Source organism: Ptychodera flava, chromosome 21 (genome assembly GCF_041260155.1).
Source record: "Ptychodera flava strain L36383 chromosome 21, AS_Pfla_20210202, whole genome shotgun sequence".
NCBI lineage: Eukaryota > Metazoa > Hemichordata > Enteropneusta > Ptychoderidae > Ptychodera > Ptychodera flava.
In genome coordinates, this window is record NC_091948.1 from 6817879 (window position 1) to 6831627 (window position 13749).

The following is a 13749-nucleotide window of genomic DNA, read 5'->3' on the forward strand; positions in this document are numbered from 1 at the left end:
TTTTTGTGAAATTTATCTTTAAACCTACATTTTTGTGAGGTGGTTGAACATCATTTCATTGAAATATGCACAAATATGGAATGAAATGACAGATACTAATATTGAATTTGCTAAAAATCTTCAATGTCAATCTATGGAACAATTTCCATGGTCTAAAAACTGGTGTACAACCTCATCCCATGCCTTGGTTATTGTACTCATGCTTCTGGACGAATTCACTACTTCATATTCACAGTGCAAAACACTAGTCTGGACTTCCAAGTTTCTGAACAGCTACGTTTCGGTATAATGTGCCTCAGGGACAGATATAAGGACTCCCAAATTTTACAATTCTTTTCTGATCTACCTTTTGTGGGGGCTCATTTTGACGTTCTTGGAGTAACAAATATTTTCACTTCCTTAGTTTTTTGAAAATCAAAAATTTTATTTTTCCCCATAGAGTTAACACAGGGATGGCGGCCATTTTGAAATTCAAATTTCGATAATGTAAGGTAACCGGTCTCTCTAATATCAAAGTTTGCCTGATCACCCCTGGTTTTTATTCTTGATATAGCTACAAGTTTTGTTTAGGAAACATTGGGGAAGAGTTTAAGTCTTTCACTTTTGAGGCAAAGACACATCTGGTCTTCCTCTTTTCTCAGTGCAACTGCAGACGGAGACAATGGTTATACATACGGCAACACTGTCAATAAAAAGTTAAAGGGAAACCTAAGTCCAGCGACTTTGACCGTTTATCCCTTCCAAAATCACCCTTGAATAAAATGCAGCTCAAATTTGCAACATAATTGCACGCGCTGACGACTACGGAGCGATGAAAAGAGACGTTGAAGTAGACGACATTTATGGTAATGTAAGGTAACCGGTCTCTCTAATATCAAAGTTTGCCTGATCACCCCTGGTTTTTATTCTTGATATAGCTACAAGTTTTGTTTAGGAAACATTGGGGAAGAGTTTAAGTCTTTCACTTTTGAGGCAAAGACACATCTGGTCTTCCTCTTTTCTCAGTGCAACTGCAGACGGAGACAATGGTTATACATACGGCAACACTGTCAATAAAAAGTTAAAGGGAAACCTAAGTCCAGCGACTTTGACTGTTTATCCCTTCCAAAATCACCCTTGAATAAAATGCAGCTCAAATTTGCAACATAATTGCACGCGCTGACGACTACGGAGCGACGAAAAGAGACGTTGAAGTAGACGACATTTATGGAAATGAGCTCGGAATCCCATGGGCGCGAAAGGGCTCATGGGAGGAGCGTGCGTGACGTCATCGGCGATACACGATCGTGTGTGACAGCCTACCAAAGCATTGGAGTCTATGACTGCAGGAGTGCAGTTCTGCACGTTACGACTCTTTAATGCTCAGTAGCATAAAAAATAATTAACTGTTGTTCAGTTGAGTGCAAAAATCACTCAAGAAAGAACAAACGGAGTCAGCTTTTACCGCCTTCCCACAGAACAGCTTTTTCAAAGACCGTCAGTGGCTAAAGAAAGTCGGGCGAGTTTTAAAATCTTTAAAAGATACCGGTACAAAGTTATGTTCTAATTCTTTCATGATGATTGTTTTATAAGGGATTTTGGGACTCTGATACCGATACAAGACGATACTACACAATGCGGTTCGTATCTTGACATGCTGAGTCAGCCTACTATCGCAGGTTTTAACCAGATAAATATTAATATTGGCGATTTTGGGACTCTAAAATCCGGAGACGAAACTACACAAAGCGTCTCTTATCTTGACATCCCGGGTCTGCCAAATCTCCGATATATAACCAATAAATATAGGCAATTTCGGGACTATACCTGGTAATATTGATATTACAAGATACTGGAATGACTTCTTGCCTACTGTGTCTTGGCACGCCGGGTCTGAGAAATCGCCGATATTATATTTACCCGATAAATATCTATTATGCCGGGACTCCTAGGCCAATATCAATACCAGACGATCCGAGATTTACTTGCACTGTGTGGCGTCGGCACGCCGGGTCTACGAAATCACGGATATTTATCCGATAAATATCGGCGACTTAGGACTTTCACTCTGATACTGGACGATACTTTGTCAAATTGTGGGTAAATATCCGATGTATATCGGAGATTTCACCACCTACAGATCTGACCACCCGACTACCTCTGTCCGACTCTGGCGGTAGTCAAGATACTGTATGTTTTACATTATTAGATTTATTAGTGCACGAAATATATTTATTACATGTAAAACGTTTTTTTTTTTCATTAAATGTCCACACAGGACTTCGTCGAGAGGGCCGATCGGATATCATCGGGACTCGGGAGGCCCTTGCACAAATTACATTCTTTACATATTTGTAAACATTTTTACTTGGCGATCGGGACTTGAACAGAGGACATATCGGAAATCATCAGGAGTTTGGGCTGGTCTTGTGTGAAATAAATTCCTTACAACAAGCTTTAAGATAATACTATTTTTTTAAATAGCGGGCAAATTTCCATTATATCGGCGATTTCATCACTTTGTAGATCTGAGTAAGCCCGCCTTCCTAAGTTCGACACCAGCTTCGAAAAATAGACGACACTATAATAGATTTGTCAAATCGCGAATAAATATTTTCCGATACATATTGGAGATTTCGCAACCTTAAAGATCGACCAAGCTCGACTTACACGATAACACATACAATCAGTCAATCATTCCGTATCATTCACGAACCAAAAATTAATTTTAAGCGACTGATACAGAAAACTTTTAGGAACGTAGCGTTTAAGGATCGCAGGGTCACTCAGTCTCTCCAATCCAGTTCGGGGTCTGTACAAACACAGTGACTCCCTCTGCTGAATCATACACAAAACGCAAACAACCAAGAACCATGAACGATGTGTGGAGATGCTTTCCAATTATTACATATCTTAGTTCAAATTAGTATGGTTTGATTTCAGTCAGGGAAAAGTAATACTCGATGTCAGAAATATCGCTGTCCGAACTCTCCATAGTCGTCTTACGAACGCGCTGAACTGTACACAATGCTCCTCCAGCTGCAAGCTACAATCGTCTGTATCGCCAATGACGTCACGCACGTTTCTCCCATGAGCCCTTTCGCGCCCATGGAATTCAGGGCTCATTTCCATAAATGTCGTCTACTTAAACTTCTCTTTTCGTCGCGCCGTAGTCGTCAGCGCGTGCAATTATGTTGCAAATTTGAGCTGCATTTTACTCAAGGGTGATATTGGAAGGGATAAACGGTCAAAGTCGCTGGACTTAGGTTTCCCTTTAACTTAAAGTATCACAAGCCAAGTTTTCCAATCACTGGAACTTCTATTTGTGGCTCTAATGATGTGTAATTTTTCTGTACTAATAGCAGGCTTTTCTGCTATCAGCTGTTTATTTAACCCACACCTTTGAAGCTGGTGCAAGTTAATGCTAAACAACACAGTTCATGTTGGCATGAAAATATTTCTATTAGTGCTGGTAAGCTAGCAGCTTAAGTATCAATGAGTGGGGAAGAGCGTGACCAGGCAAATAGAGGATTGCTGGAAGAGATGACGCTGAAAACTTACCTTTGCTTTGGTAAGTTGGTTGCCAGTCTTCATGAGATGGACACTTTTGTCAACAACTCCAATTGCACAGAGCGAACCTGGAGCAGCAGTTAATTCAAGTTGTGTGTTTGCACCAGGTAGTGTTTCATCTTCTGCAAATTGCAGCTTCACCTGTTGCAATAAAGAAAGAACAACTGATTACATTCATGACCCAGGATCTCCCTCCATCAAAAGATCACTGTTGTGTGTTTGACATTTAGAAGAATTGAACTCCGAACCAACACCCACCTCATTTTCAAATTTCCGTTGAACTTTAAATTTGATACTGTCAGCGATCACTTCACCATCACCCCGGATGTAGTAAAGGAGTAATTTACAATTGGGAGCCATTTGTCGATCTATTTGTAAGGTCAAAGTGACTTCACCATAAGCACCTGGCTCTGCAATCTCAACTGATGGGTCAACAGGTTCTGGCCACCATGGCCAATATTCATCTATGGTACAACAAAAAAACACACAAGATGTCATTGTAGATATACAATGTTCTCTCCAGGAATTTTTGAAACAGTACTGACAAATTTGCTTAACAATAAACATGTAAATATTATATAAATGTTGCAATACACTCTCATTAGCATTATTCTTGATATGCATTTTTTAAAAATCAGACATTAAGTACATCATCTAAAATATGTATACATTCATTCAGTTTCTTCCAGTTTTCTTAAGAGTATAATTTCCAAAAGGCTTGATAAAAATTTTGACAGTGTGATGTCACAACTAACTGACTGTATTGAGCAAGTAATTCTTACCGATAAGAACCTCCTCAAGAACTGGAATATCTTCACTTCCATACTCTTCTTCTGGTGCTCTTGTGGGAGATGCAGTGGACGGTCGCTTTGTGGTTGTCAGATGCTGTCTCTCAATCTCTGGTAGTAATTCGATCAGTTTACGATCGGTATGGACTATGTCACCATGAGACACCATCTGCACAGGGGAAGGGGCAAATACAAGATAAGACAGTGTTCTCCCCAGAAATTATAGTTCTAACAAAGGAAATCAGTCTTCTGCTCCCTTGTTTGTGATCACAGGCGAGAACGATCGATAAAACCTTCTGATCTCTAAAGTCTGAACATGGACATTCTCTTTTTCACCTTCATGGCTACACTATCGCATGTACCCCTATCGTCACTTGATTTGCAAACAGTTAAAAAGAGTAACGCAAAAAGCTGAATGTAAAGCTAAAGACATTTACACAATTTTGTTCTTTGACCAGAGTACGAATTAACATATGCTACCTGTGTATTGTGAAAAGGTCTCAATTCATCAACTCCAATTGCAAATGTTCATACTGAGCAGTGCAGAACTTTCCAACATGGAAACACCATCTCAAGCCCGGGCTTTAGGCATGATTAATCAGAAAAGTCTACTGCAATTTCACAATTTTGTATGCATTTACCAACTCAAACTACAGTTTCTCCTACCTAGTCTTTGTAAGCTTAACTTCGACATACAGTGCTAAAATTTACAGATCAGACCACTGTAAATAGCTGCGACGGTAGCTAGCTTGAAACAGCCGCCATTTTTATACATCTCTGTAAGGCTTTAGAGTAAAGCACTTTAGTCCGATAGAGAGGTAGATTTTATAACAAAAGTAGACTTGGCAATGGAGCTGTAGCATTATGAACACAGATCAATGGTAACATATAGTAGAAGGTCGGGCATTGGTAAAGACTGGAAGATTCCATTTAACAGGAGGGACGTCTCGCATTCCAGCATGACTAAGTGATAACTTTCGATCATGAGCAAAGCAGCTAGCAGTATTAGACTGCGTTTCATGTGTGCTGTAGAAACCTTGTACATTGTGCAAACCAATGACAGTAGTCAATGAGCAAAAGTTATGCGAAATTTTACACAATGTATAAAATCTTGTTGCTAACAGCTGAAAAAAACACCATCGATGGACATTTTAGATTGCTCTTCATGACCTTGTAGGTCTAGCTATTGCCGCCGAAGAGGCCCCTATGTGAGTGGTGTTTTTCATAGATTTCCTTAGATCAGGGTTTATGGTTCAATAGTGCAAGTTGAGGTATTCTGTATCTCAAATGAATGCATTACCATACTTTCCACAAGAGGTGTGAAAGTGGTATTGTTTTGCTGTATACACAGAAAATCTGCTGTCTTTATTGCAAATCAAAACATTAATTGACCGTAGTCAAAGCTCAAGGTATAGACAATGGTGACTGGGCCATTCAGAATGGCAGCCATCAGAGCTGAGTGGTGGTACACCAAAGCAGAGTGGCTGTACACCAAAGCACAGTGGCAGCCATCAGAGCTGAGTGGTGGTACACCAAAGCAGAGTGGCAGCTGTCAGAACTGAGTGGTGGTACACCAAAGCACAGTGGCAGCCGTCAGAGCTGAGTGGTGGTACACCAAAGCAGGGTGGCAACCCCACCACTCTGATTGTCTGCTGGGGAGAGCACTGTCAAATGATCTTTAATTAATGGCAGAAATTCTCTTTTCTCATGCATTTACAATTAATGTGTGCAGGAGTTTGGTTTCTTGTTGCACTGTTATATACAAAGAAACCATACAAAAGTGAATAATCTTCAGTTAATCAGGTATTTGTTTATACCTTGATAAAATGTAAACTATCTGCATGAGTTATCAAAACTTGGAGGCTCACCTTGATGTAGAGATCTACGAGTTGGATATCCTGTGTGGTGTAGAAAACTGTGAAACTGTATTCTGAGTCTACAGGCAGAGTCTGTTTAACAGGTTCTATCTGCACAAAGCTGCCACTAGGTGAATACCAAGGCTTGATGGATTTACTTGCGTGCGGGTTGTACACTCTATACACATAGCGGTGAAGGCGATAATCATATGGCTCTGTGAATCCTGGTCCAGTTGCCTGTATAACGTATGAAAACAGTAATCCATAAGATTTTTTTTCGAAAAAACCCAAAAGAGATCTGGTAATTTATTGCAGCAATAATTTATAGTGTGAAGAAAAATACAATATATTACGGTATTAGTTATCATATACCTTATCGATATCGATAAAATGCATGCATTCGCACCCTGACAACAGTCTGAACACTTAAGCACTCCACTGGAAAATAACTTACCCTGATGTTCATTCTGCTTGTGTCAATTGCAAGGTTTTTCAGTGTGAAGTCAAAAGCACCGTTGACTGAAGTAAAGTTCTTGTCCAATATATCTCCATCATTTGTGCCTACTACTAAATTAACCAGTTTTCCATCAGCTGGGGAGCCATCAGGGTTGGTCACTTTCACTTTGCCAAAGTATGGAACTCCTGGTTTGAAATTCTCTGGCGCTTGGATTTCAAGCTGAAATGGTGAAGTGGAAATGGAGGGACCTACACGCTCACCAGACAGGGTTACACCAGTATTTGCCTCTGTAAACTCTGCAGTGACTTTAAGATTAGCTTGCCAGATTGAATAATTAGAAGATACTAAATTGAGCTCCTCAGAAGAAACATAGAATGGAGCACAGCCACTTGGACCAGTATCCTGCAAGAAAAAAAAAATCCTTTGTAACTTAACAGTAACTTTTATCAATTGTTTCATTTCTAAATTAAACAAAGTTGTTCATTTTGACCTTTTTGTGACGTCAAGAAAACATCAAGAATACTTGCTTTATGTCCCTCTAAGTGTACAAAATGATGGTCTTCATGGTACATAACTAGCTGCAGAAGTGTCAAACATTACCCCTCTGCTGAACGGAAACAGATGAATTATTTGTGACCTTAGGACAGAATATAATTTGTCCTATTTGGACTTGCTTTCCTATGACAAATAAACATTGTGCCACCATGTAAGGGATAAGCTGCTGTCCTTATCTATATGAAAGATGCTGCCAATGATTCTGGCAAAGATTTTGACGCTGCTAGCTGTATATTTATTAAGTACTATATTAGGTTTGGCAATTTTCAGATTACAGTTCTTCTTTTGCAAACTGAAATACGGAGTGGATGATCAGTGTTAATCAATTACAATTGATATTGAGCGTGGTTCAATACAAAATCACAACAGTGATTGGTCAATCATGATAACAATCATAAAAATCCAATGTACTCAAGGTGATAGTCTAAAGGTATTTAAACTACGACATGAAAATATACCTCTACAAGTCGCAAGGCACATGGTCTATCTTCTCCATAGTATGAATACCCAGAGATGCAGATGGAAGCGGAGACTGCGCCACGTACAGGCTGGCCATAGGTATATCTATAAGAACAAACAAAGTGCTATCAACATCTGCTGTTACACCAGGTGTTGACATTTCATCCCTGTATATGAATACACAATGTTTGAGTGATATGGCATTGCTGACTGCATGCTTGTAAGATAAAGGACTATCCATGAAAGGTGGGTGTAAGCTTATTGTACTGACTTATAAACGTCTGATCATGACATTTGAAACTGGATTTACTTAAAACATCCTGTTGATAAAATGATAGTCTCTGGGTTGTACTGGTATATACAAGGAAGTATCATGATACGGTAACACTGCATTCAACTTAAAAATATCACTTGTTGTAGTTGAACTTATGTTGCTGCAAAACTTATTTCATCATTGTATTGTGTGATCAATGTATGCAACAAATTACAGCTTTTATACTCCACAGTGACTTTAATGCTGTGTATTCCATTTTGAAAACAAAAATTGAACAAACACAAATAAAACGAGTTCTTGTATTCAAATCATTCTGCTGCTACAATATACTGTCATCAGTAGTGATTGCAATGAAAATGTATTTCCACTTGATGTCACACTCATTGAACCCCCCATACTTGCTACATTTTAACTTTGGGACAACATGTACCAAATCAAGTTTTGTAAATTTAGAATCCCAGGTCAATATATATATATATATATATATATATATATATATATATATATATATATATATATATATATATATATATATATATATATATATATATATATATATATATATATATATATATATAAGTAAACAGATATCCTTGGGACAACATGTATCAAATCAAGTTTTGTAAATTTAGAATCCCAGGTCAATATATATATATATATATATATATATATATATATATATATATATATATATATATATATATATATATATATATATATATATATATATATATATATATATATAAGTAAACAGATATCCTTGTGGGAAATTACAGACAAGGCGATGCGGAAAGCAGAGCGTTATACAAATGTACATAATAACACAAATTACTTCAAGTACAAAGTAATAATATCTGTTTCATGCATCCTGCAATCTTCAGACATAAGATAATATACAGATAGATTGATGTAATCACATCTGCCATCTCATGTGCCCTCAGCAAATTAATCCTCTTCCTGCCAGGCTCCATAGACAAACCATAGAAATAAATAACACTTGGGAAAAAGAGGAATAAGCTACATGTGGACTTTGGCGATTCAAAACTGCGCGCAACATTAAACTGCCCAGTTTTCATATTAGGAATACAACAGCACTGTTTTCTGCACAACCATGTTCTTTACTCAAACATCTACAAGCATATTTGTTTGATCCTTTTTGTAAGATTTGATTTATGTTGACTTGTTAATCAGTAGTACGTGTAAATCAATGCACAGCCACTTGTACCTCAATAAAACAAGATACAGCCTGTATAAACTGCTCTAACTTACAACCCTTGATACCAATTGTACCATTCTCCAAACAATGGAAATAGGTTTGAGATTGCTAGAAAAGAAATATTTATCTTGGAATGCTTATAGACACAGCCCAAACATGACTCTTTTCTTTTGGGTGGCTCAAGCAACAATAAACAATTGCAAGATCGGCACTCTTATGGACTGTAGTTTAACCATCTGAGTTTGAAATATATAGATAAGGCTAACATGGATCAGGGGTCTAGCTTTCGAATGACCTTCTAGTTTTCTTCAGCATGATTTGACCTCTAGAATGAGAACTAGGAATGAACAGTTGACTGTTTTCTCCCTGTGTAAAACTTTTTGTAAACTCTTCCCGTTGCAGAAACAAACTTCTCAAATTTTGGTTCCACCAGCACAGCAAACTACCAAACAAGCAAATGTGAAATGGCATCCTCATGACACAAACTTTAAATTTGACTTGACAATCACAATTATTTCATTGATGAACTTGGCCATTACATGAGTGTCTTAAACAGTCCATGCAATGGTTATATTACTTGATTTTAATATCCCGATGTTATCAACACCAAAGTTGACTCGAAGACAAGATATTAGAGTTATGTTCAATAACTGTAAGCGGGAAAGGGCAACATCCCATAAAAGCAGCTCATCTGATTTTCTACAGTGCTGATAAGCCATGACCAGGTGTTATAAGCATCATAATTTTATTATTGTTGGTCACGAACAAATTGAACCTTACTCTACAGGGCATTTTCCTGAAAAACTTGCTATTACCTACTATATTTCTCACCGGGGTGTGAACTCTACTATATTGTGAACAAAACAGTTCCGAGAGTTAATCATTGACCAAATAATGCAAATGAACAAACTTTAGATACTGTATCTTGTACTGGCATGGGATATCTTTAAAATGATAGTGTCCATATTTACAACCAATCATTATTGCATCTCTGTTATCAGCTCTTGACTCTAACACTACTTCCTGAGTGAAACCTTATGGGGTTGTTAAAAAGACATCGATCAACTATCAGATCAAGGGTCACACACTGTGTCTTCCGATTCTTATTGTACCATCAAAGAGAGTGTAATGGCACAATACACTGAATCCTTTTATAACATTGAGGATAGCAATTTAAGGAACTACCTATCTCTGATAAATTTTCGCTCAATCACCTTCATTGATGACTTTAGCACCTGTGTCACCAGACCACAAAATTCAGTAAAAAGTCAAGTAACAGTAATATTGGTGGTCTTTCTTCACATAAACTAATTGGAAACTTCATTTTATTTCTTATCAGGCTTGTACCTGCAGTTCATTGAATCAGTCTGTTTCATGGTAAAAGTTACACTTGACAATCTCAAGTGAACTTGATGGAACATCATTTTCCAAATTCCAGTAGTGCAGAATCAACAAAACTTTGAAAGAGTCTGTCCAAATCTTTTCCGCCTCATCTATTGTATACATAGGCATGAAGCAATACAACTCATAACCTTTGACAGGTTCTTATAATACAGGACAGAGATGACAGCAATGGAGTACATTTCAATACACAGTTTTCCATACCTCAAGAAATTTAATGATATCTTGAGCAATTGCTGATAGTCGAAAAACACCATCACCAGATACTGTTAATGAATTGTCCACATACCTGCTACAGATTTCCACACTGATGATCTTGTCAGTTACAATAATAAATGGTGGGGAGTTCACAACAACTTCGAACTTCGGAAGAACTGTGAATGTACATGGATATACAAAACGTGAGAAAACTCCACTTTTCAGCAAACGAGGAATATTTAAAAGTCATTGTCATAGCCTCATCAAGATTACAGGAAATGTTTCTGTTCATGCAATAATCAAGTAAAGTTAGGGACCATCTCAGATTGTGGCATAAGTTCAAAAAGCGAAATTCATTCATTTACGGGGGAGGGGGGTTTGACCTCCATTCATTTAGTGAACTTCACTTCTGCACTTTTTTTTGTGATTACAAGTTCTCTGCACATTGTGTGTAAAAATAAACAAAAACTCCACACTCTTACCAAAAAGATTTACTGCAACTGTTTCCAACTCATATGTGTCATGCTATGGTTAGTACTCAAATTTGATCGATTATTGACTTGACCATGTAACATGGTCAGGGGATATATATTCTTCAGAAGTGATATCAACATGATATCGTACTCTCAGGCAGACATCAACATTTCACACTTTTGAACTTTTGTTTAGGGGGAGGAGGGAGGGGGTTTTGATATAAACGAAGAAATTTCATTTCTTCAACTTATGCGACAATCTGAGATGGTCCCTTACACTGATCTAGTAATCAGGTTCACAACAAACACTGATAATAATCTTTTTGTCTGAGCACTCTCTGTATGGCAACTTCAAACAAAATTGGAACTCCTATATTGATACACATGTTAAAATTCAACTTGTGTGATAAAATAATAGCTTGCAAAGTTTGCACATCTAGATCTTTACACTATTTTATTCATTACATCTGAATTCAGAGTCATTAAGCCACCGGAAAATCAGACCAGTGTCTGACAGTATTGGTCAACTGTCTTTCATCACTAATTCTCGCTTGTGGTGCAAAAAAACATGGCTTCATTTGTTTTAAGAGTATACATATGTAAACTTTACAAACAATAGATGTATTTTGTGGTTTTTCTTTGTTTGGACGAAGTAAACATTGTATATCAGTAAATGTCCTCTTATTTTCCTACCTTTTCAAACCTTGGCTATTGTAAATTGTAAATATTCGTTTTACAGCATTGATCTAGACTTGTAATTTTGACACAAATAAAGCTGGTCACAAGGTGATCTCATTGACACTACCACTAGTTCCTGAGGCCCAACTTACCTGAATTATTCCTTCATAGATGGGGTCAGACTTGAGACAATCAAACACAGACACACAGACAAAAAATACACATGCAATATCTCTCCCCCCTCTTTCTTTCTCATCCATATTGTCCAAACAGTAGAAAAGAAAGTTGATCTTGTACTTACCATATTCAGCCACTTCAAATGTCTGTTCCGTTGTCTTGCCCTCCATCAGACTTTTGATCTTCCACATTCCAAGTACTGGTTCTTCAGACAGTTCGAGCTCCAACTCAACAAGACCATCTTCTGTTGTAACATTACTCCACTGCATCAGTCTGACACCGGCTGGGTTTTCAATCCATACCATGGACAACTGAACAATAAAACACAAAAAGATTGTTTACTTTCACCTGCAACTCTACTTCATTTATTATCACATACGCGGTGCAGTAGCAGTAGCACATGCATATAGCACGCGAGTGTCTATGACTATGTACATTACATGTAATAAGTTCATTCATTTATAAACAAAGACTTCTGGCATACAGAAAATTTTAATCTCAGTGATTGACTGAACATGCCCATGAAAATTACTTATCTGATATTTTTCAGTTGATGTAAAAGATAGAGAAATTCAACTCCAGTACTTTTCTTCTTTTTTGCAGCTAAGCTCCTGAGAGAATTTTGAATTCAAAATAGAGTCATTACATGCCAGATATTTCCTCAGGACTTGACATAATTTTTCACAAAAATGTATGAAATTTATCCTAAACTTCTTTCTCAAAACACACTATGGGATGCATCTTCAATGATATTTACAGTAGCATCTTCAAAAGGATGTTTACTTGTGACAATTTTAACTCTAGACAATGGAAGTTTTTGGGGAGCTTTATGCATAAAATAACTCCCGGAGCTCTTGCAGCCAAATGAATGTTAATGCCACAATTAAGCCTTTCTATACATGTATGTGATGTCTCTAACTACCAGATGGTATTTTATTGAGTACAAACAGATACTTAAGCTGCACAAAGGACGCTCCTCATCAATATTTTTTCACTGATCAAATACATAAAGTGACTTCTGCTAGTATGTTGATATGTCCTTGGTTACGAATTCATTATCAAAATGAAAGTTTCACTAATCTTGCATTACTGTAATATACTACAATACATTTGATGGTATAAAAGTATAATATGAACTGCTAATTCAGCTGCATAGGAGAGAGTAGACAATGCTGTTTCAAACACACTATGACAAAGAAATTTTTACAATACAGTATATTATATCCTTAGATAAGATCTTACCATGGAAGGATACGGTTTGAATTCTGTTCCTTTTAAGTTTAAAATCCTGAAGAGCACTGTAGGAATAAAAATAGAGGAGGTTTCATAACAATGTCAACATTCCTCATAAAACTGATCATTCTCTATTTAATGATTAATTTTTTAAGTTTTGGAAAGAAAAACTATCAGAAATATAGTTGACTGATACATGTACATAACAATTCCAGACAACAAATGTTACCATTTTCCTACTACAGTAGGTCTGTTACCAACTATCCTGCCAAGTCAGTCAAGAGCCATGATGAGCCATAACTAATTTTTACCAACCGAGAAATGTCTAATTCATGGATATGATTTATTTGTGCTATACTTGACAGTTTAGACATCCCTTACTGTAAAACCAATGTAAACACCATGTGTGTCGCTATAGACTCAAGGGCTGTGCTG

At 37.2% G+C, this 13749-nt stretch overlaps 1 protein-coding gene across 1 annotated transcript in view; it reads right to left on the minus strand.

Annotated features, from left to right (window-relative positions):
- LOC139121245 (alpha-2-macroglobulin-like) overlaps positions 1-13749 on the minus strand; it is a 52718-nt gene that overhangs the window by 31575 nt on the left and 7394 nt on the right. The window contains 9 exon segments of the mRNA XM_070685969.1: positions 3541-3690; positions 3808-4013; positions 4332-4506; positions 6206-6430; positions 6648-7052; positions 7664-7769; positions 10845-10929; positions 12206-12392; positions 13324-13379. Coding sequence (XP_070542070.1) covers positions 3541-3690; positions 3808-4013; positions 4332-4506; positions 6206-6430; positions 6648-7052; positions 7664-7769; positions 10845-10929; positions 12206-12392; positions 13324-13379 — 1595 coding nt within the window.